The 22311-nt window shown below is 48.9% G+C and overlaps 1 protein-coding gene across 1 annotated transcript in view; it reads right to left on the bottom strand.

Moving 5' to 3' along the window:
* The window catches only part of LOC121542806 (histone-lysine N-methyltransferase SETD2), a 47418-nt gene that overhangs the window by 9706 nt on the left and 15401 nt on the right, over positions 1–22311 (bottom strand). The window contains exons 9-22 of the mRNA XM_045208321.1: positions 21493–21590; positions 20739–20889; positions 18366–18500; positions 15164–15292; positions 14110–14756; positions 13572–14060; positions 12606–13485; positions 12461–12509; positions 9244–9598; positions 8377–8938; positions 7911–8117; positions 7603–7728; positions 6995–7143; positions 6065–6182 (exon numbers count right to left, since the gene is read on the bottom strand). Of these exons, the coding sequence (XP_045064256.1) occupies positions 6065–6182; positions 6995–7143; positions 7603–7728; positions 7911–8117; positions 8377–8938; positions 9244–9598; positions 12461–12509; positions 12606–13485; positions 13572–14060; positions 14110–14756; positions 15164–15292; positions 18366–18500; positions 20739–20889; positions 21493–21590 (4095 nt within the window). The remainder of the gene's footprint in view (positions 1–6064; positions 6183–6994; positions 7144–7602; positions 7729–7910; positions 8118–8376; positions 8939–9243; positions 9599–12460; positions 12510–12605; positions 13486–13571; positions 14061–14109; positions 14757–15163; positions 15293–18365; positions 18501–20738; positions 20890–21492; positions 21591–22311) is intronic.

Raw genomic sequence — 22311 nt, forward strand, 5'->3', positions numbered from 1 at the left:
TCTTCTGCATTATCATTAACAGCAGACTCATACATTTCCTCAGTGAAAACAATGTACTGAGCAAATGTCAGATTTGCTTTTTACCAAATAACTGTACGACAGACCACGTATTCACCCTGCACACCCTACATTTACATTTTAGTCATTTAGCAGACGCTCTTATCCAGAGAAACTTACAGTTAGTGCATTCACTAATTGACAAACAAACAAAGGCAAAGTCTTCTCATGCTTTGTTGATTTCAAAAAAGCTTTTGACTCAATTTGGCATGAGGGTCTGCTATACAAATTGATGGAAAGTGGTGTTGGGGGAAAAACATACGACATTATACAATCCATGAACACAAACAACAAGCGTGCGGTAAAATTGGCAAAAAACACACACATTTCTTTCCACAGGGCAGTGGGGTGAGACATGCATGCAGTTTAAGCCCCACCCTCTTCAACATATATATCAACGAATTGGTGAGGGCACTAGAACAGTCAGCAGCACACGGCTTCACCCTACTCTAACTTGTTGTCAAATGTCTACTGATTCTGTCAGACCTGGGCCCTGATAGTAAATCTCAGTAAGACAAAAATAACGGTGTTCCAAAAAAGGTCCAGTTGCCAGGACCACAAATACAATTCCATCTAGACACCGTTGCCCTAGAGCACACAAAAAAACTATACATACCTCGGCCTAAACATCAGCGCCACAGGTACAGTGGGGGAAAAAAGTATTTAGTCAGCCACCAATTGTGCAAGTTCTCCCACTTAAAAAGATGAGAGAGGCCTGTAATTTTCATCATAGGTACACGTCAACTATGACAGACAAAATGAGACAAAAAAATCCAGAAAATCACTTTGTAGGATTTTTAATGAATTTATTTGCAAATTATGGTGGAAAATAAGTATTTGGTCAATAACAAAAGTTTCTCAATATTTTGTTATATACCCTTTGTTGGCAATGACACAGGTCAAACGTTTTCTGTAAGTCTTCACAAGGTTTTCACACACTGTTACTGGTATTTTGGCCCATTCCTCCATGCAGATCTCCTCTAGAGCAGTGATGTTTTGGGGCTGTCGCTGGGCAACACAGACTTTCAACTCCCTCCAAAGATTTTCTATGGGGTTGAGATCTGGAGACTGGCTAGGCCACTCCAGGACCTTGAAATGCTTCTTACGAAGCCACTCCTTCGTTGCCCGGGCGGTGTGTTTGGGATCATTGTCATGCTGAAAGACCCAGCCACGTTTCATCTTCAATGCCCTTGCTGATGGAAGGAGGTTTTCACTCAAAATATCACGATTCATTCTTTCCTTTACACGGATCAGTCGTCCTGGTCCCTTTGCAGAAAAACAGCCCCAAAGCATGATTTTTCCACCCCCATGCTTCACAGTAGGTATGGTGTTCTTTGGATGCAACTCAGCATTCTTTGTCCTCCAAACACGACGAGTTGAGTTTTTACCAAAAGGTTCTATTTTGGTTTCATCTGACCATATGACATTCTCCCAATCCTCTTCTGGATCATCCAAATGCACTCTAGCAAACTTCAGACGGGCCTGGACATGTACTGGCTTAAGCAGGGGGGACACGTCTGGCACTGCAGGATTTGAGTCCCTGGCGGCGTAGTGTGTTACTGATGGTAGGCTTTGTTACTTTGGTCCCAGCTCTCTGCAGGTCATTCACTAGGTCCCCCGTGTGGTTCTGAGATTTTTGCTCACCGTTCTTGTGATCATTTTGACCCCACGGGGTGAGATCTTGCGTGGAGCCCCAGATCGAGGGAGATTATCAGTGGTCTTGTATGTCTTCCATTTCCTAATAATTGCTCCCACAGTTGATTTCTTCAAACCAAGCTGCTTACCCATTGCAGATTCAGTCTTCCCAGCCTGGTGCAGGTCTACAATTTTGTTTCTGGTGTCCTTTGACAGCTCTTTGGTCTTGGCCATAGTGGAGTTTGGAGTGTGACTGTTTGAGGTTGTGGACGGGTGTCTTTTATACTGATAACAAGTTCAAACAGGTGCCATCACTACAGGTAACGAGTGGAGGACAGAGGAGCCTCTTAAAAGAAGAAGTTACAGGTCTGTGAGAGACAGAAATCTTGCTTGTTTGTAGGTGACTAAATACTTATTTTCCACCATAATTTGCAAATAAATTCATAAAAAATCCTACAATGTGATTTTCTGGATTTTTTTCTTCTCGATTTGTCTCATAGTTGACGTGTACCTATGATGTAAATTACAGGCCTCTCTCATCTTTTTAAGTGGGAGATCTTGCACAATTGGTGGCTGACTAAATACTCTTCCCCACTGTAACTTCCAAAGGTGTGAATGATCTGAGAGACAAGGCAAGAAGGGCCTTCTATGCCATCAAAAGGAACATAAAATTCGACATACCAATTAGGATCTGGCTAAAAATACTTGAATCAGTTATAGAACCCATTGCCCTTTATGGTTGTGAGGTCTGGGGTCCACTCACCAACCAATAATTCACAAAATGGGACAAATACCAAATTGAGACTCTGCATGCAGAATTCAGCAAAAATATCCTCTGTGTACAACGTAAAACACCAAATAATGCATGCAGAGCAGAATTAGGCCGATACCCGCTAATTATCAAAATCCAGAAAAGAGCTGTTAAAATTCTACAACCACCTAAAAGGAAGCGATTCCCAAACCTTCCATAACAAAGCCATTATCTACAGAGAGATGAACCTGGAGAAGTGCCCCCTAAGCAAGCTGGTCCTGGGGCTCTGTTCACAAACACAAACAGACCCCACAGAGCCCCAGGACAACAACACAATTAGACCCAACCAAATCCTGACAAAACAAAAAGAGAATTACTTGACACATTGGAAAGAATTAACACAAAAACAGAGCAAACTAGAATGCTATTTGGCCCTAACAGAGTACACAGTGGCAGAATACCTGGCCACCGTGACTGACCCAAACTTAAGGAAAGCTTTGACTATGTACAGACTCAGTGAGCATAGCCTTGCTATTGAGAAAGGCCGCCGTAGGCAGACCTGGCTCTCAAGAGAAGACAGGCTATGTGCACACTGCCCACAAAATGAGGTGGAAACTGAGCTGCACTTCCTAACCTGCCAAATGTATGACCATATTAGAGACACATATTCCATCAGATTACAGACCCACAAAGAATTAAAAAACAAATCCAATTTTGATAAATTTCCATATCTATTGGGTGAAATACCACAGTGTGCCATCACAGCAGCAAGATTGGTGACCTGTTGCCACAAGAAAAGGGCAACCAGTGAAGAACAAACACCATTGTAAATACAACCTATATTTATGTTGATTTATTTTCCCTTTTGTACTTTAACTATTTGCACATTGTTACAACACTGTATATAATCATAATATGACATTTGAAATGTCTTTATTCTTTTGGAAGTTTTGTGAGTGTAATGTTTACTATTAATTTTTTATTGTTTATTTCACTTTTGTTTATTATCTATTTCACTTGCTTTGGCAATGTTAACATACGTTTCCCATGCCAATAAAGCCCCTTATATTAAAATTGAATTGAGAGAGGGAGAGAGAGATACAGAGAGAGCCAGGCAGACAGACGAGCCAGGCAGACAGACGAGCCAGGCAGACAGACAGACGAGCCAGGCAGAAGGAGAATGGGACAGAAACTACAGAGAAGAGGAGTCAAGCCATCCCACCCTGACTGAGTACCTAGAGGACAGCCAGCTGTCTGAGCCCGAGTCTACATCCCAAATGACACCCTATTCCATATATAGTGCACTACTTTTGAACAGGGCCCATAGGGTGTAGTGTGTTATCTGGGGATAGGGTGCCATTTGGGATGCAACCTGGGCCTGAGGAGGGAGGTATGGGAGCGAAGCAGGAATGATGTGTGGGTTTGGATGGTCTCCTCTTCTGCTCCTAAACCTAGATCACCACCACCTTCAGATGTTGATGAAGCTCTTTTAAGATGTGATCCACTGCACCTCCAGCTAGAGGTATAGTGTGCGTCCCGAATGGCACCCTCTCCCATATATAGTGCACTACTTTAGACCAGGGCCTATAGGGTAGTGGTGCACTATGTAGGGAATAGGGTGCCATTTGGGGATGCAGCCTCTGTCTGACGCTCTAGACTAGAGGCCCTTGAGGGGGTTCATTTTCTCTATCCCAGAGATGAACCAACCAACCAACCCACAGCTGAAAATAATCACTTTTGCAACATCTTCAATTAACTGATGGGAGGAACACTATCATCATGTTTCGCACGCAAGCATTCTGGGAAGCAAACGAAAATAAACAAACTATTTGAACAGATGAGTTAGAGTAGCTCTGGTGTGAGGCTAGGGTTTCTACTCCCAGCCTCACACCACTAGGGGGCGAGGGCCTAAACACTGAATGTATGGAAATCTGCTGACGATGTCCTGTGGACAAATGACACGCTAGTCCCTGGACAGTGCAGTACATTTGACAAGAGTCCTGCGTGAATCTGATTCAAACATGAGATTTGGGCCCTATTCAAATACCTTAAAAACCACCCACCCTCCTCCCTCCCTTCTGGAAATCACTGACCTACCAGTCAGATTGGTGAAAGTAATGAGATGGGAGGAAGCCATGTTTTCATCTATCAACTGACATCCAGATCAGTAACCAGGTTTCCATCCAATGCGAGTAAAGTACATGTCAGATAAAAAATGTCACGACAGGCCTGATGGAAACAGAACATTTTCGGTAAACGTTTCAAATGTCAACAAAACAAAAAACACTCTTTTTGCATCGGTAAAATGAATTATGCGAGACATGTTGGCGGAATCGCTTTTATGCTCAAATATTGATATAATAACCATCATATCGAAGTAAACTTGGAGTCACGCGATGACGTGTGGCCCTCCCACTACGACTCGTCAGGAAACCATGTAGTTTATTAGGCTACAGATGAAATAAGTTATGATGAACTTCACAGGGTGGTGAAAGGGCAAGGTGATGAGCTGGATGCTCCTTTCCAATAAATATCCAGGGTCTTATTCTGGTGACATAATAATCTATGCTTGGCTGCCATTTGACAAATAAAAAGAATCTCGCTCTTTTGTCCATAATAATAATCCCATTATGTAGGCTATACGTGCACTCTAACCAACAGCGCTAACAGGGTGGGCACACTCTAGCCAACAGCGCTAACAGGGTGGGCACACTCTAGCCAACAGCGCTAACAGGGTGGGCACACTCTAGCCAACAGCGCTAACAGGGTGGGCACACTAGCCAACAGCACTAACAGGGTGGGCACACTCTAGCCAACAGCGCTAACAGGGTGGGCACACTCTAGCCAACAGCGCTAACAGGGTGGGCACACTAGCCAACAGCACTAACAGGGTGGGCACACTCTAGCCAACAGCGCTAACAGGGTGGGCACACTCTAGCCAACAGCGCTAACAGGGTGGGCACACTCTAGCCAACAGCGCTAACAGGGTGGGAACACTCTAGCCAACAGCGCTAACAGGGTGGGCACACTCTAGCCAACAGCGCTAACAGGGTGGGCACACTCTAGCCAACAGCGCTAACAGGGTGGGCACACTCTAGCCAACAGCGCTAACAGGGTGGGCACACTCTAGCCAACAGCGCTAACAGGGTGGGCACACTCTAGCCAACAGCGCTAACAGGGTGGGCACACTCTAGCCAACAGCGCTAACAGGGTGGGCACACTCTAGCCAACAGCGCTAACAGGGTGGGCACACTCTAGCCAACAGCGCTAACAGGGTGGGCACACTCGCTGTATAACGAAAAACATTGTGTCAAAACCATCAGTAGAGTGTAAATTGTGATGGAAACCCATTTAACTTGTATTTATTATTTCGGTACACAGGAAAAAAAGTATTTCATGTGCACTATGCCATCACGCACAGCCTTTCATCTGCAACAAGTCAATTTGATGGAAACATCTCTGAAGGGAAAATGCGCATATGGTTTTTATGCAGATTTTAGAATATTGGCATGAAAATCTATCGCCAATTGGATGGAAACCTAGCTAGTGATTATATCAAGGAAGGAAGGAAGGATGCATTTTAAAGGCCTTGGCCTGTGTGTTTTCAGGGTCAAAGGTCACCTTGGAGGGGTTCTCGTCGTAGGTGGGCGTCCCCAGGTCCATCTCAGCCTCGTGGTCTAAGCTGTGGGCGTCTTCACTGGCCCCGTCCCAGCTGCTGGGAGGATCCCACTGAGTCTGCCTGGGGGGGAGATACACACAATAAGACACAGTCACACATTTCCAGGCAGACAAAACGCAGCCAGACACACAGACAAACACACACACGCAGTCAGACATGTGCAGTCAGGCAGGCAGACAGACAAGCTGACAGACACACAGTCACAAAAGCAGACAGATAGACAGGCAGACAGAGACAGACAGGTAGGTAGAGGCAGTCACACAGGGAGTGACTTACATGAACCACAGCTATGTGTAGCCTACCAGGTGATGACAGACACAGGAGGCCATGTGTAGCCTACCAGGTGATGACAGACACAGGAGGCCATGTGTAGCCTACCAGGTGATGACAGACACAGGAGGCCATGTGTAGCCTACCAGGTGATGACAGACACAGGAGGCCATGTGTAGCCTACCAGGTGATGACAGACACAGGAGGCCATGTGTAGCCTACCAGGTGATGACAGACACAGGAGGCCATGTGTAGCCTACCAGGTGATGACAGACACAGGAGGCCATGTGTAGCCTACCAGGTGATGACAGACACAGGAGGCCATGTGTAGCCTACCAGGTGATGACAGACACAGGAGGCCATGTGTAGCCTACCAGGTGATGACAGACACAGGAGGCCATGTGTAGCCTACCAGGTGATGACAGACACAGGAGGCCATGTGTAGCCTACCAGGTGATGACAGACACAGGAGGCCATGTGTAGCCTACCTGGTGATGACAGACACAGGAGGCCATGTGTAGCCTACCAGGTGATGACAGACACAGGAGGCCATGTGTAGCCTACCTGGTGATGACAGACACAGGAGGCCATGTGTAGCCTACCTGGTGATGACGTGGTAATAGTAGATCTTTCCCTCTCCGTCCCGTGCTACCTTCCAGCTGGGGGGCAGGACGATGGTTTTGGGTTTGGGAGGAGAGGGAGGCGGCAGGTCTATCATACTGTTGGGGACTAACACAGTGTTGGGCATCTCCTGGACAGAAGAAAAAAGAGGCAGGTGAAGATACATCAAGTCTCCTGGAGTGATTAAAAAAACAACTGTTTACTAGGCCTACATCATGATAGAAAACAGTATGAATCTGCAAACCTCTCTTCACTGTGATGGACAAGAATCAAGACTGACTATCATGTTTTGATGCACACACTGCCTCCCCCTTGTGGCTACCTTGGGGTAGGGTACGGGCAGACAGATTTGGTGTATGATGTAGTGAGCCAATGTTTTTTTTTTTTGAACGGGAGTCAACCACTGACGGACGACGGACAACTGAGATGATGCACAATATGTCGACCGTTGTGAGTACGCAACTAGTCTGAAAGTATTGACTTTTGGTTGAGGTTTTGACAGACAAATACGGACAACGATGAATGGATATATAATTTCATCAGTGTTCATGCGTCTGGGTCTGGTTGTGTAGCTGCAGGCCTCCCTTACCTGCTGGACAGTCTGTGAGGTGACTATGGTAGTGACCGTGCCCCCCTGCTGAACCACCACTCCCTGCTGGTGACCTGTGTACACCGGCTGACCATGGAGGTAGCTGGCAGCCGGATCAGAGTACGCCTAGCCAGAACAGGATTTGATAGACACACAGAGGTCACAGATTTCACACAGATACTGAAATAGAGAGAATCCTTCAGATCTAGTCATGAAAACAGGTCTTTCAGCCTGAGTTGCTTGGAAGCCTTTATCAACGCAAGGCGATATGTGTTGACTGTTCAGTACACTGTGCAGCGTGAGCCTACCTGCAGGACAGGCGTGTTGGCCTGTGGGTAGGCAGTGGGGATACTGTAGATGGTCTGACAGGGCTGGCCCTGATAGTAGATGGCTGTCTGGGTGGGAGGAGGTGCTGGGACAACCTGGTACTGTGGTGCTATCTGGGTCTGTACTGTCACAGCCTGCTGGGTGGTAGGGTCCCACAGCGTGGTGTAACTCCCCTGGCCCGCCGAAGCCTACAACAATATTAGAAGAATACAGGACGTTGAGTTAGGGGACCAGATAGAATTTGCAACTCGCACTGATGCGGCAAATTAAAAATGTAACTCACACAGCCAAGTCAAAGGGTTGCAAAATGAAACCAAATGGTAGCACTCTGGAGCCCTGAATAATAACAAATGTTATTTCCAGCGCTTTTTAAAACGTTGAAAGTCACTTTGGGATAAAAGCAATAAAAAACCCATTAAAATCATCACAAATATAAAAATAGAGCACCTGAGGGGGCGCCGACACGGCAGGCACTGACAGGACGGCTACACCAGGGTCCTGGCCTGCCACGCTGGGCTGCAGGGTGTACTGCTGGGGCGTGCCACGGTGGAGATCCAGAGGGGCGGTGGGTTGCTGGATGTGTTGGGGGACTGGAGGGGCCTGGGAGGTGGAGGAGGGAGAGGTCATGCCCAGCTCGGTGATCAGAGCCTGGGGAGGGGTCTGCTCGAAGGCCAGGGTGGCTGGGACCAGGGGCTCCACAGGAGGGGTAGGCAGCAACACCTTGCCTGCGTTGGGGTTGATGGGGTCCACGTAGGTCTGGAGGGGGTAGCCGGGGGGGTAGTGAAGGAAGCCAGCTGGGCTGGTAGTGTAGGTCAGGGCTGCATCGTAGGCTAGAGTCTGGAGCTGCTGCTGTTGTTGTTGTTGTTGCTGCTGTAACTGTTGTTGTTGTTTCTGGGCCTCACGCTGGGCCACCTCCTGTTCAAACAGCTTCCTGCGCTCCTCTGTAGACAGCTTGGTGCGCTCCTTGGTGATGCTACGGCTCTTCTTACTGCTGTTAGCCAGGTCAAACCTAGAAACACACAGTCAATACTACCGTCTACGGAGATCAACAGAACACTACAGACATTTCTAAAAGTCTACAATAGTTTTGGCCTGCATCCCAAATGGCACCGTATTCCCTATAGTACACTACTTCTGGGGACAGGGTGCAATTTGAAAAGGAGCCTAAAGTCTACAATAGTTTTGTTTACAAAAACGTTGCACTGTTATAGAATGACTTATGACTGAATTGAATTTCTAATCAAAAGGACATTTGATCATCCATAGCTAGTCAGTCTCTATATGAGCATTTTGGTGTTCCACAGCCAGTCCTACCGGTCCTCGTTACGCCTGCTGCTCCGCTCGTAGGCTGAGGGCGGGGGGGAGGTGGAGGCACGTCTCCTCCGTCTCTCTGTGCTGCGGGGTGTCTTCTCAGAGTCTCTGTCCCAGTCTCTCTCTCTGTCCCTCTCCCTGTCCCTCTCCCTGTCTCGCTCCCTGTCTCGCTCCCAATCTCTGTCCCTCTCTCTGTCACGCTCCCTGTCACGCTCCCTGTCACGCTCCCTGTCTCGATCTCGTTCCCTGTCCCTCTCCTTGTCCCGCTCCCTCTCCCGTTCCCGTTCCCGTTCCCGTTCTCGGCTACCGGAGGGGGTGCGAGCCGGGGCCAGGGCAGCGTCTCGGTCTCGACTACGATCTGTATACATGGGACAATCAAACAGGTTAAAGCCTCATCAAATGGTAGGCTGTTAGCACTGCTGAAAATAAAGTGTTACATTTTACATTACATTTGAGTAATTTAGCAGATGCTCTTATCCAGAGCGACTTACAGGAGCAATTAGGGTTAAGTGCCTTGCTCAAGGGCACAGACAGATTTTTCACCTAGTCGGCTCGGGGATTAGAAACAGCGACCTTTCGGTTACTGGCACTACGCTCTTAACCACTAAGCTACCTGCCGCCCTACGATGTAACAGATGTGGACACAGAGCTAGCGAGAGTAACAGAGAGAGAGAGAGAGAGAGAGAGAGGGAGGGGGAGAGAGAGTAACAGAGAGAGGGGGAGAGAGTAACAGAGAGAGAGAGGGGGAGAGAGAGGGGGAGAGAGAAACAGAGAGAGAGAGGGGGAGAGAGTAACCGAGAGAGAGAGAGAGGGGGAGAGAGTAACCGAGAGAGAGAGAGAGGGGGAGAGAGTAACCGAGAGAGAGAGAGAGGGGGGAGAGAGTAACCGAGAGGGGGAGAGAGTAACCGAGAGAGAGAGAGAGGGGGAGAGAGTAACCGAGAGAGAGAGAGGGGGGGAGAGAGTAACCGAGAGAGAGAGAGGGGGAGAGAGAGTAACCGAGAGAGAGAGAGAGGGGGAGAGAGTAACCGAGAGAGAGAGAGTAACCGAGAGAGAGAGTAACCGAGAGAGAGAGAGTAACCGAGAGAGAGAGTAACCGAGAGAGAGAGAGGGGGAGAGAGTAACCCGAGAGAGAGAGAGGGGGAGAGAGTAACCGAGAGAGAGAGAGGGGGAGAGAGTAACCGAGAGAGAGAGAGGGGGAGAGAGTAACCGAGAGAGAGAGAGGGGGAGAGAGTAACCGAGAGAGAGAGAGGGGGAGAGAGTAACCGAGAGAGAGAGAGGGGAGAGAGTAACTGAGAGAGAGAGAGGGGGAGAGAGTAACCGAGAGAGAGAGAGGGGGAGAGAGTAACCCGAGAGAGAGAGAGGGGGAGAGAGTAACCGAGAGAGAGAGAGGGGGAGAGAGTAACCGAGAGAGAGAGAGGGGAGAGAGTAACCGAGAGAGAGAGGGGGAGAGAGTAACCGAGAGAGAGAGGGGGAGAGAGTAACAGAGAGAGAGAGGGGGAGAGAGTAACAGAGAGTGAGAGGGGGAGAGAGAGTAACAGAGAGTGAGAGGGGGAGAGAGAGTAACAGAGAGAGAGAGAGGGGGAGAGAGTAACAGCGAGAGAGAGGGGGGAAGAGAGTAACAGAGAGGGGGAGAGAGAGTAACAGAGAGAGAGAGGGGGGAGAGAGTAACAGAGAGAGGGGGAGAGAGTAACAGAGAGAGAGAGAGGGGGAGAGAGAGAGGGGGATAGAGTAACAGAGAGAGAGGGGGGGAGAGAGTAACAGAGAGAGAGGGGGGAGAGAGTAACAGAGAGAGAGCGAGAGGGGGAGAGTGTAACAGAGAGAGAGAGGGGGGGAGAGAGGGGGAGAGAGAGAGATGGGGAGAGGGTAACAGAGAGAGGGGGAGAGAGTAACAGAGAGAGAGAGGGGGGAGAGAGTAACAGAGAGAGAGAGAGAGTAACAGAGAGTGACAGAGAGAGGGGGAGAGTGTAACAGAGAGAGAGAGGGGGAGAGAGAGTAACAGAGAGAGAGAGAGTAACAGAGAGAGAGAGGGAGAGAGTAACAGAGAGAGGGGGAGAGAGTAACAGAGAGAGGGGGAGAGAGTAACAGAGAGAGAGCGAGAGGGTTGAGAGTGTAACAGAGAGAGAAAGGGGGGAGAGAGAGGGGGAGAGAGTAAGAGAGAGAGAGATGGGGAGAGCGTAACAGAGAGAGGGGGAGAGAGAGAGAGGGGGAGAGCGTAACAGAGAGAGAGGGGGGAGAGAGTAACAGAGAGAGAGGGGGGAGAGAGTAACAGAGAGAGAGAGCGAGAGGGGGAGAGTGTAACAGAGAGAGAGGGGGGGAGAGAGTAACAGAGAGAGAGGGGGAGAGAGTAACAGAGAGAGAGAGGGGGGAGAGAGTAACAGAGAGAGAGAGCGAGGGGGGGAGAGTGTAACAGAGAGAGAGAGGGGGGGAGAGAGAGGGGGAGAGAGTAAGAGAGAGAGAGAGCGAGGGGGGGAGAGTGTAACAGAGAGAGAGAGGGGGGGAGAGAGAGGGGGAGAGAGTAAGAGAGAGAGATGGGGAGAGCGTAACAGAGAGAGGGGGAGAGAGTAACAGAGAGAGAGAGGGGGGAGAGTGTAACAGAGAGAGAGGGGGAGAGAGAGAGGGGGAGAGAGTAACAGAGAGAGAGAGATGGGGAGAGAGTAACAGAGAGAGAGGGGGAGAGAGTAACAGAGAGAGCGAGAGGGGGAGAGAGTAACAGAGAGAGCGAGAGGGGGAGAGTGTAACAGAGAGAGAGAGGGGGGAGAGAGTAACAGAGAGAGAGAGCGAGAGGGGGAGAGTGTAACAGAGAGAGGGGGAGAGAGTAACAGAGAGAGAGGGGGAGAGAGTAACAGAGAGAGAGGGGGAGAGAGTAACAGAGAGAGAGAGGGGGGGAGAGAGTAACAGAGAGAGAGAGCGAGGGGGGGAGAGTGTAACAGAGAGAGAGAGGGGGGGAGAGAGAGGGGGAGAGAGTAAGAGAGAGAGAGATGGGGAGAGCGTAACAGAGAGAGGGGGAGAGAGTAACAGAGAGAGAGAGGGGGGAGAGTGTAACAGAGAGAGAGAGGGGGGAGAGAGAGGGGGAGAGAGAGAGGGGGAGAGAGTAACAGAGAGAGAGAGATGGGGAGAGAGTAACAGAGAGAGAGGGGGAGAGAGTAACAGAGAGAGAGAGAGAAGGGGAGAGAGTAACAGAGAGAGAGAGAGAGAGAGAGAGAGAGAGAGAGAGACCTACCGTGTGTCTCCTTCTCCACCTGGCTCTTCTTGGGGATCCTGTACACCTCCTGAAGGAGGAGTCACAAACCACACATGTAAATAACAATAATCTCAGTGTGTGTGTGTATATGTGTGTGTTAATCAGTGTTTCCGTGTGTCCTTGCCTTCAGGTCCCTCCAGCTGTCCAGTAACCTAGCAGCCATGTCTCCTATATCCACAGCTCTGAGCTGGGGCTCCTGGCTCCTCTCACTCTCCACATCAGACACACCCTCCTCCTCATCCTGCGAGGGCGTCCCCACCGCCGTAGGCTCCACGGGGACCACCGGAAAGGGAGGTGGAGGGGCCTCCGAGGCTGGGGTCACTACCTGGGCAGTGTCCTCAGTGCCAGGGGCCACCTCCGGGGGAACCTCGGGGGCCACCTGGCCTGGCTGTTCCTGGCTGCCTGGAGCCTTCTCAGCATCTTCAGTCCCGGTCTCTGCTGTGGTGGTCTCCTCCTTCTCCACAGCAGGATGCTCCTCTGAAGGGGTCTCAGTAACTTCCGTCTGAACTGGCTCAATTTGTGATGATTCCTGGACCTCCATGTTGGCCTGCTCTCCCGCCACAACCTCACTCTCCTCCACTGACTGACTTTCCTGCTCCTCCTCTCCGCTCTCCTTCTGTCCCTCACTCCACTCATCTTTCACCTCCTCCTCACCACCCTTCTCATTCACCTCCTCCTCCTGATCTTCAGCGTCTTGGCTCTCAGCTTTGGGTTCTGTGACCTCCATTACCTCCTCTGGTGTCTCCTTCAGCTCTGTGACTGGCTCTTCTGTTGGCTCCTCCGTTGTGGGTGTCTGGGCCTGGGCCTCAACCACCGGCTCGGCCTGGGCCTGGGCCTCAACCACCGGCTCGGCCTGGGCCTGGGCCTCAACCACCGGCTCGGCCTGGGCCTGGGCCTCAACCACCGGCTCGGCCTGGGCCTGGGCCTCAACCACCGGCTCGGCCTGGGCCTGGGCCTCAACCACCGGCTCGGCCTGGGCCTGGGCCTCAACCACCCGGCTCGGCCTGGGCCTGGGCCTCAACCACCGGCTCGGCCTGGGCCTGGGCCTCAACCACCGGCTCGGCCTGGGCCTGGGCCTCAACCACCCGGCTCGGCCTGGGCCTGGGCCTCAACCACCGGCTCGGCCTGGGCCTGGGCCTCAACCACCGGCTCGGCCTGGGCCTGGGCCTCAACCACCGGCTCGGCCTGGGCCTGGGCCTCAACCACCGGCTCGGCCTGGGCCTGGGCCTCAACCACCGGCTCGGTCTGGGCCTGGGCCTCAACCACCGGCTCGGTCTGTGCCTGTTTGCTGCTCTCCACTGGAGGCTCAGATCGTGAGGCCTCCTCATCCTCCATCTCCTCTTCCTCCTCCTTACCGTCCGAGGCCTTGCTGGCGTCCGACATGGCGCTGTCCAGGCTGTTCTCGCTGATCTTAAGGCGACGGTACACGGCCCGTTTGGGGGTGTCACTGTCCAGCTCAGGGCCCAGTTTGGGGGTGTCACTGTCCAGCTCAGGGCCCAGTTTGGGGGTGTCACTGTCCAGCTCAGGGCCCAGTTTGGGGGTGTCACTGTCCAGCTCAGGGCCCAGTTTGGGGGTGTCACTGTCCAGCTCAGGGCCCAGTTTGGGGGTGTCACTGTCCAGCTCAGGGCCCAGTTTGGGGGGTGTCACTGTCCAGCTCAGGGCCCAGTTTGGGGGTGTCACTGTCCAGCTCAGGGCCCAGTTTGGGGGTGTCACTGTCCAGCTCAGGGCCCAGTTTGGGGGTGTCACTGTCCAGCTCAGGGCCCAGTTTGGGGGTGTCACTGTCCAGCTCAGGGCCCAGTTTGGGGGTGTCACTGTCCAGCTCAGGGCCCAGTTTGGGGGTGTCACTGTCCAGCTCAGGTCCCAGTTTGGGGGTGTCACTGTCCAGCTCAGGTCCCAGTTTGGGGGTGTCACTGTCCAGCTCAGGGCCCAGTTTGGGGGTGTCACTGTCCAGCTCAGGGCCCAGTTTGGGGGTGTCACTGTCCAGCTCAGGGCCCAGTTTGGGGGTGTCACGGTCCAGCTCAGGGCCCAGTTTGGGGGTGTCACTGTCCAGCTCAGGGCCCAGTTTGGCGACTGAGGCAGAGGAGCCGTCGGGAGTGTTGAGAGGGGTCTGGGCGCGGGACGTGTTCTCACTGGAGTAGCCGTCCTGGTCAGCCCCGGGGGGCTGGGGGAGGGAGTGTGTGTGTGTCTGGGCCCAGCGCTGGATGAGGCTCAGGACATGACTCTCCTCCAACATGTTCTTAGTGGAGATAGGCAGTACTGACAGGGTCTTCATGATCTGGAGACACAGGGAATGGTCAGTAGTTGGTTAACATACATTTCTTGTTTGGATATTCCTAGGACCTTTGAATTAAAATCATCTGAATTGGTTTAGTCCAAAGTGTATCCTCACATACAGTACCAGTCGAAAGTTTGGACACCTACTCATTCCAGGGTTTTCCCTTATTTTTACTATTTTCTACATTGTAGAATAATAGTGAAGACATCAAAACTATGAAATAACACATATGGAATCATGTAGTAACCAAAATAAGTGTTAAACAAATCAAAATATATGTTATATTTGAGATTCTTCAAATAGCCACCCTTTGCCTTGATGACAGCTTTGCACACTCTTGGTATTCTCTCAACCAGCTTCACCTGTAATGTTTTAAAAGTTCAACCCCAAATGGATTTAATTGTCACCTGAAACTGCAGTTTGATGTTGTTGACACTGTTGCCCTTAGCTTCAGAGAGCTCCACCATGAAGATCCAGAGTAGAGACAGACCGTGATGGTCCAGGAAGTGCTTCAGGCAGGACGGGCTCTGGGTATCCTGTTCATACAAACAACCAAGTCAACATTATGACAGAGAAAAACCTTCCTCCTGAGACTCACTTCAAACCCTTCAGTGCCAATGTATCTGTGGGGTCTCAAGCCCAAATCACACGGAGCGACGTCAACGGCGTCAAACTTTGCGTGCGCGAGTTAAGAGCGTCTATTCACATACACTGTATAGCGTATGCCAACTTGATGTCATGAGAATCCATAATAAACAGTTGTATTTGTTATGTTCGCTATGTAGCCCTTGTGAATTATTGTTGTGTGTTCTTTTGACTCACCTTATATGTCCTACAGGAGCCACCGTACCTGCCTGCCTCTAAACAGTTGATATACGTTAGAACGTGAGGACAGTTGTAGCTACTACACCCGAGAAGTTCATAAAGAATTTAGCTAGTCTCGTTCTTTCTACATAGAGTTCCTCGAGTTCCCCAGCCGTAGCCCGTCTAAGCTAATGCCTGATCTAAATCAACACAGGTTGGCATAACGCTATTGTTTTCAAATATGTCCAGTATTATTGGCACTGGCATCTTAACTTAACACTAAATATACACGTTTTAACTATACATGTCACAATTCCAGACGTAACAATGCAGTCTATTTTCTGGCAATTTATCCGTTAATTTTTCCAGCATTGCTTCGCGCAGCCGCGAGAAAAATAGACTTGCTTTCTAATTTGACGCGCTATGACGCCGTTGACGCTCGCGGCCCATCTGATTTCTCTCATTCACTACTGTGCATTCTAATTCCAGCGTGTTCACGCGCATAAAAATCATTTTCGTTTGATTTGGGCTTCAGCGTGGTTGCCCAAAATGTAATTTAATTCAAATGTATTTATCCCCTCAGGTGCAATTAAGGAAGGCAAGTCAGAATACATGTTTTTATCATAATCCTAACACAACACCCTCCACATAATATCATACAGTTCACAACATACATCACTCCCCAATACAATACACCCCACACAACATACATCACTCCCCAATACAATACACCCCACACAACACACACATCACTCCCCAATACAATACACCCCCCCACACATCACTCCCCAATACAATACACCCCCCACACACACACATCACTCCCCAATACAATACACCCCCCCCCCACACACAACACATACATCACTCCCCAATACAATACACCCCCCACACACACATCACTCCCCAATACAATACACCCCCCCCACACACACACACACAGTGGGGAGAACAAGTATTTGATACACTGACGATTTTGCAGGTTTTCCTACTTACAAAGCATGTAGAGGTCTGTAATTTTTATCATAGGTACACTTCAACTGTGAGAGACGGAATCTAAAACAAAAATCCAGAAAATCACATTGTATGATTTTTAAATAATGAATTTGCATTTTATTGCATGACATAAGTATTTGATCACCTACCAACCAGTAAGAATTCCGGCTCTCACAGACCTGTTAGTTTTTCTTTAAGAAGCCCTCCTGTTCTCCACTCATTACCTGTATTAACTGCACCTGTTTGAACTCGTTACCTGTATAAAAGACACCTGTCCACACAATCAAACAGACTCCAACCTCTACACAATGGCCAAGACCAGAGAGCTGTGTAAGGACATCAGGGATAAAATTGTAGACCTGCACAAGGCTGGGATGGGCTACAGGACAATAGGCAAGCAGCTTGGTGAGAAGGCAACAACTGTTGCCGCAATTATTAGAAAATGGAAGAAGTTCAAGATGACGGTCAATCACCCTCGGTCTGGGGCTCCATGCAAGATCTCACCTCGTGGGGCATCAATGATCATGAGGAAGGTGAGGGATCAGCCCAGAACTACACGGCAGGACCTGGTCAATGACCTGAAGAGAGCTGGGACCACAGTCTCAAAGAAAACCATTAGTAACACACTACGCCGTCATGGATTAAAATCCTGCAGCGTACGCAAGGTCCCCCTGCTCAAGCCAGCGCATGTCCAGGCCCGTCTGAAGTTTGCCAATGACCATCTGGATGATCCAGAGGAGGAATGGGAGAAAGTCATGTGGTCTGATGAGACAAAAATATAGCTTTTTGGTCTAAACTCCACTCGCCGTGTTTGGAGGAAGAAGAAGGATGAGTACAACCCCAAGAACACCATCCCAACCATGAAGCATGGAGGTGGAAACATCATTCTTTGGGGATGCTTTTCTGCAAAGGGGACAGGACGACTGCACCGTATTGAGGGAGGATGGATGGGGCCATGTATCGCGAGATCTTGGCCAACAACCTCCTTCCCTCAGTAAGAGCATTGAAGATGGGTCGTGGCTGGGTCTTCCAGCATGACAACGACCGAAACACACAGCCAGGGCAACTAAGGAGTGGCTCCGTAGAAGCATCTCAAGGTCCTGGAGTGGCCTAGCCAGTCTCCAGACCTGAACCCAATAGAAAATCTGTGGAGGGAGCTGAAAGTCCGTATTGCCCAGCGACAGCCCCGAAACCTGAAGGATCTGGAGAAGGTCTGTATGGAGGAGTGGGCCAAAATCCCTGCTGCAGTGTGTGCAAACCTGGTCAAGACCTACAGGAAACGTATGATCTCTGTAATTGCAAACAAAGGTTTCTGTACCAAATATTAAGTTCTGCTTTTCTGATGTATCAAATACTTATGGTCATGCAATAAAATGCAAATTAATTACTTAAAAATCATACAATGTGATTTTCTGGATTTTTGTTTTACATTCCGTCTCTCACAGTTGAAGTGTACCTATGATAAAAATGACAGACCTCTACATGCTTTGTAAATAGGAAAACCTGCAAAATCGGCAGTGTATCAAATACTTGTTCTCCCCACTGTACATCACTCCCCAATACAATACACCCCCCCACACACATCACTCCCCAATACAATACACCCCCCCCACACACACACACAACACATACACAATATAACAACTTATTGGGTCTTGACTGATTCTGAAGGATACAAAAATAAAAACAAACTGAATACCTTTAACTGAAATGTGTGCATCCCAAATGACCAGGGCCTGTAAATATAGTGCACTATAAAAGGAAATAGGGTGCCTATGTGTTCATTTGTGGTGGGTCAGGTGTGCTTACTTGGATAAGTTTGAGGCAGATGAGTTTCTGCTCCATGGTCTCCACTCTGACCATCAGCCTGCAGAGAGATACCACCTCCTTCTCATCGTACAGACCCTCCCCGTTCTCCAGCAGAGCCTCTAGCTCCTCATCCACCTGGAGACACAGCAGACCAGCATTAACACTCAGCAGTAACAGGACAGCTACACTGGCAGACCAGCATTAACACTCAGCAGTAACAGGACAGCTACACTGGCAGACCAGCATTAACACTCAGCAGTAACAGGACAGCTACACTGGCAGACCAGCATTAACACTCAGCAGTAACAGGACAGCTACACTGGCAGACCAGCATTAACACTCAGCAGTAACAGGACAGCTACACTGGCAGACCAGCATTAACAGGACAGCTACACTGGCAGACCAGCATTAACACTCAGCAGTAACAGGACAGCTACACCGGCAGACCAGCATTAACACTCAGCAGTAACATGACAGCTACACTGGCAGACCAGCATTAACACTCAGCATTAACAGGACAGCTACACTGGCAGACCAGCATTAACACTCAGCAGTAACAGGACAGCTACACTGGCAGACCAGCATTAACACTCAGCAGTAACAGGACAGCTACACCGGCAGACCAGCATTAACACTCAGCAGTAACAGGACAGCTACACCGGCAGACCAGCATTAACACTCAGCAGTAACAGGACAGCTACACCGGCAGACCAGCATTAACACTCAGCAGTAACAGGACAGCTACACTGGCAGACCAGCATTAACACTCAGCAGTAACAGGACAGCTACACTGGCAGACCAGCATTAACACTCAGCAGTAACAGGACAGCTACACTGGCAGACCAGCATTAACACTCAGCAGTAACAGGACAGCTACACTGGCAGACCAGCATTAACACTCAGCAGTAACAGGACAGCTACACTGGCAGACCAGCATTAACACTCAGCATTAACAGGACAGCTACACTGGCAGACCAGCATTAACACTCAGCAGTAACAGGACAGCTACACTGGCAGACCAGCATTAACACTCAGCAGTAACAGGACAGCTACACTGGCAGACCAGCATTAACACTCAGCAGTAACAGGACAGCTACACTGGCAGACCAGCATTAACACTCAGCAGTAACAGGACAGCTACACTGGCAGACCAGCATTAACACTCAGCATTAACAGGACAGCTACACTGGCAGACCAACATTAACACTCAGCATTAACAGGACAGCTACACTGGCAGACCAGCATTAACAGGACAGCTACACTGGCAGACCAGCATTAACACTCAGCATTAACAGGACAGCTACAGTAGGTTTTTAGCTGCTACACTGGTAGCGTGAGCAGAGCGCAAGCCACTTTATCAAGTGTTCTCAGGCGTGAATCGCACCAAATTCCTGAAAATAGAACAGCGTAGCAGATTACGATGAGGACTTGAGCCTCCATTGCCAAGGTTTCACAGAACTAAAATAGCCGGTCCTTTTGTGTTCAGTAGCAGTGTTATTTATGGAAAGGAGAAGCCACTGGAGCTCTCAGAGCAATTAGCCTAAAGCCAGTACAAACCGGACCCGTATCTGCCTCGCTAGACCATGGCTACGTCTCAAATGGCACCCTATCCCCTATATAGTGCACTACTTATGACCAGAGCCCTGATCAAAAGTAGTGCACTAAATAGGGAATAGGGTGCCATTTGGAACACGGAACATCACTGCTGCGGGTTTCAGCAGATAATTCGATTGGAGTTATGAAATAGCTCAAAAACGTTTTTAAAATATATACATTTCCACACTATGAGGTTGGAATAATACTGTGAAATTGTGAAAATTATGATAAATGCCATTTTAGTGTAAGAGCTGTTTGAAAAGACCGCCTGAAATTTCAGCCCGTTTTGGTGGGATGGAGTTTTGGCGACATCACCAGGTGGAAAATGAGTTCCAAACCTCTCTGCCAACAACAGGTAGTTTTCTCCTCTCCGCTCAGACCACTCCCAAACAAAACAGTCCAAGCTAAATTCTTGCTTGAAAAATTGCTCTTCGCTAAGAAGCTATTTGTTAGTTTTTTACCATTTTAATTGAAAACAATCAATCACAGTAAGGTACTAAATTGTTACCTCAGAAATGATTTGATATTGAGATAAAAACGTCTGCATTGGACCTTTTAATATTCCGTTTGGTTGATAGTGACATGAACTCCACAACAACTCACTTCCCTAGCACCTGTTCAGAGACAGCCAGTACTAGGTTTGCCAAAATTTTGATAATTTCTTTGTTGGAAGATTCCCAGATTTCCTACTTATTCCAGGAATCTTCCAAAACAGGATTTATGGAAAACCTGGGACTCTGAGGGAGTGCCAATGCCAAACCTGACCCACACACTCACCGTAGTAAGTGCATTGCTCACGGAGGTGTCCTTCTTGCGAGGGCGCTCTTTCTTCATCTTCCCCGCTGCTGCTCTTACGCTGACCCGGTTCTCCCCGCCCAGGAAGCCTCGGCAGCTGGGAGCCCCACAGAAGCACTTCTGGGCCTCTTTCCTGGTGTGTACAGAGGAGGAGGAGTAAAGCACTTCATCATAGCTATATGTCAGTCAAGAGAGCAACAGGGGCTTATCATAATTTTATATGCTTTCAATGACTACAACAGCAGGGTGATGTATTAGAACAATGACTACAACAGCAGGGTGATGTATTAAAACAATGACTACAACAGCAGGGTGATGTATTAGAACAATGACTACAACAGCAGGGTGATGTATTAAAACAATGACTACAACAGCAGGGTGATGTATTAAAACAATGACTACAACAGCAGGGTGATGTATTAGAACAATGACTACAACAGCAGGGTGATGCATTAAAACAATGACTACAACAGCAGGGTGATGCATTAGAACAATGACTACAACAGCAGGGTGATGCATTAAAACAATGACTACAACAGCAGGGTGATGTATTAGAACAATGACTACAACAGCAGGGTGATGTATTAGAACAGAGTGTCAAACATTGTTACAACAGACATTTAAAATCCAAAAGAGAAGCTAATGCTAAATGGCATCCTATGGGCCTTGGTCAAAAAAATAGTGCACTAAAAAGGGAATGGGGCGTCATTTGGGACGCAGATAGAGAGACACTAACCCATATCTCTGGAACTGGTAGTCGAAGGTAAGCTCTGTACCAGCTGTGACGGTCCTGGAGGTGAAGAACCCAACTCTCAGCTGGCCGTTCACAGTCCACTGAAATACAGACACAAAGAAATGTCAGGATAAAACAAAAATGTTTTTTGACTTTGCCGATAAATACTTTGTTGAGGGAAACTGTACTTGAGACGACTGATGTGTCGTCTCACCTAGCTATTTTAAGATTAACACACCAATTGTAAATCGCTCTGGATAAGAGCGTCTGATAAATAACTAAAATGTCAAATGAAATCACAGATTGAGATGCAGTTCACTGGTAGAGTAGCCTGAGTGCCAGTATGTTTGTACTATAATGCAGACTTCCTGTCACTCATTGCCATATTTGGCTTGACAACGACATCAACGGAGCTGGCAAGAACACAAACAGATCTGGAACCAGGCTAAAAGTAGAACAAAGTAGAGGCAAATATTGTTCTGAACCAAGACAAATGAACCGTCCAGTGAAAATCTCACTTTTAAATGCTCATACTCCGTTAACTCGTACGCAAATAATGTTGTTGACTCGTCCTATACTTCTATGTGGCCGAAGCATAAATGAGAGAAAAAAAAACAAAAAAAACTGGAAAACAAACTTAAAAAACCCCTTCTTAAACTTATATCTCAAACAGACCGTTTCAAAAATGCTTGCTATTTCCTCAGAGGATGAGGCCATGTTTTTGTCCGAGACGGCTAATTGGCTGAGCTGGAAAATCAGCTGTTTACTCGCCATTAATATTTTTTCTGAGCGGTATACACCCACACCAATGTGTTGTTGGGG

The sequence above is a fragment of the Coregonus clupeaformis genome, chromosome 28 (assembly GCF_020615455.1).
Source record: "Coregonus clupeaformis isolate EN_2021a chromosome 28, ASM2061545v1, whole genome shotgun sequence".
Lineage (NCBI taxonomy): Eukaryota > Metazoa > Chordata > Actinopteri > Salmoniformes > Salmonidae > Coregonus > Coregonus clupeaformis.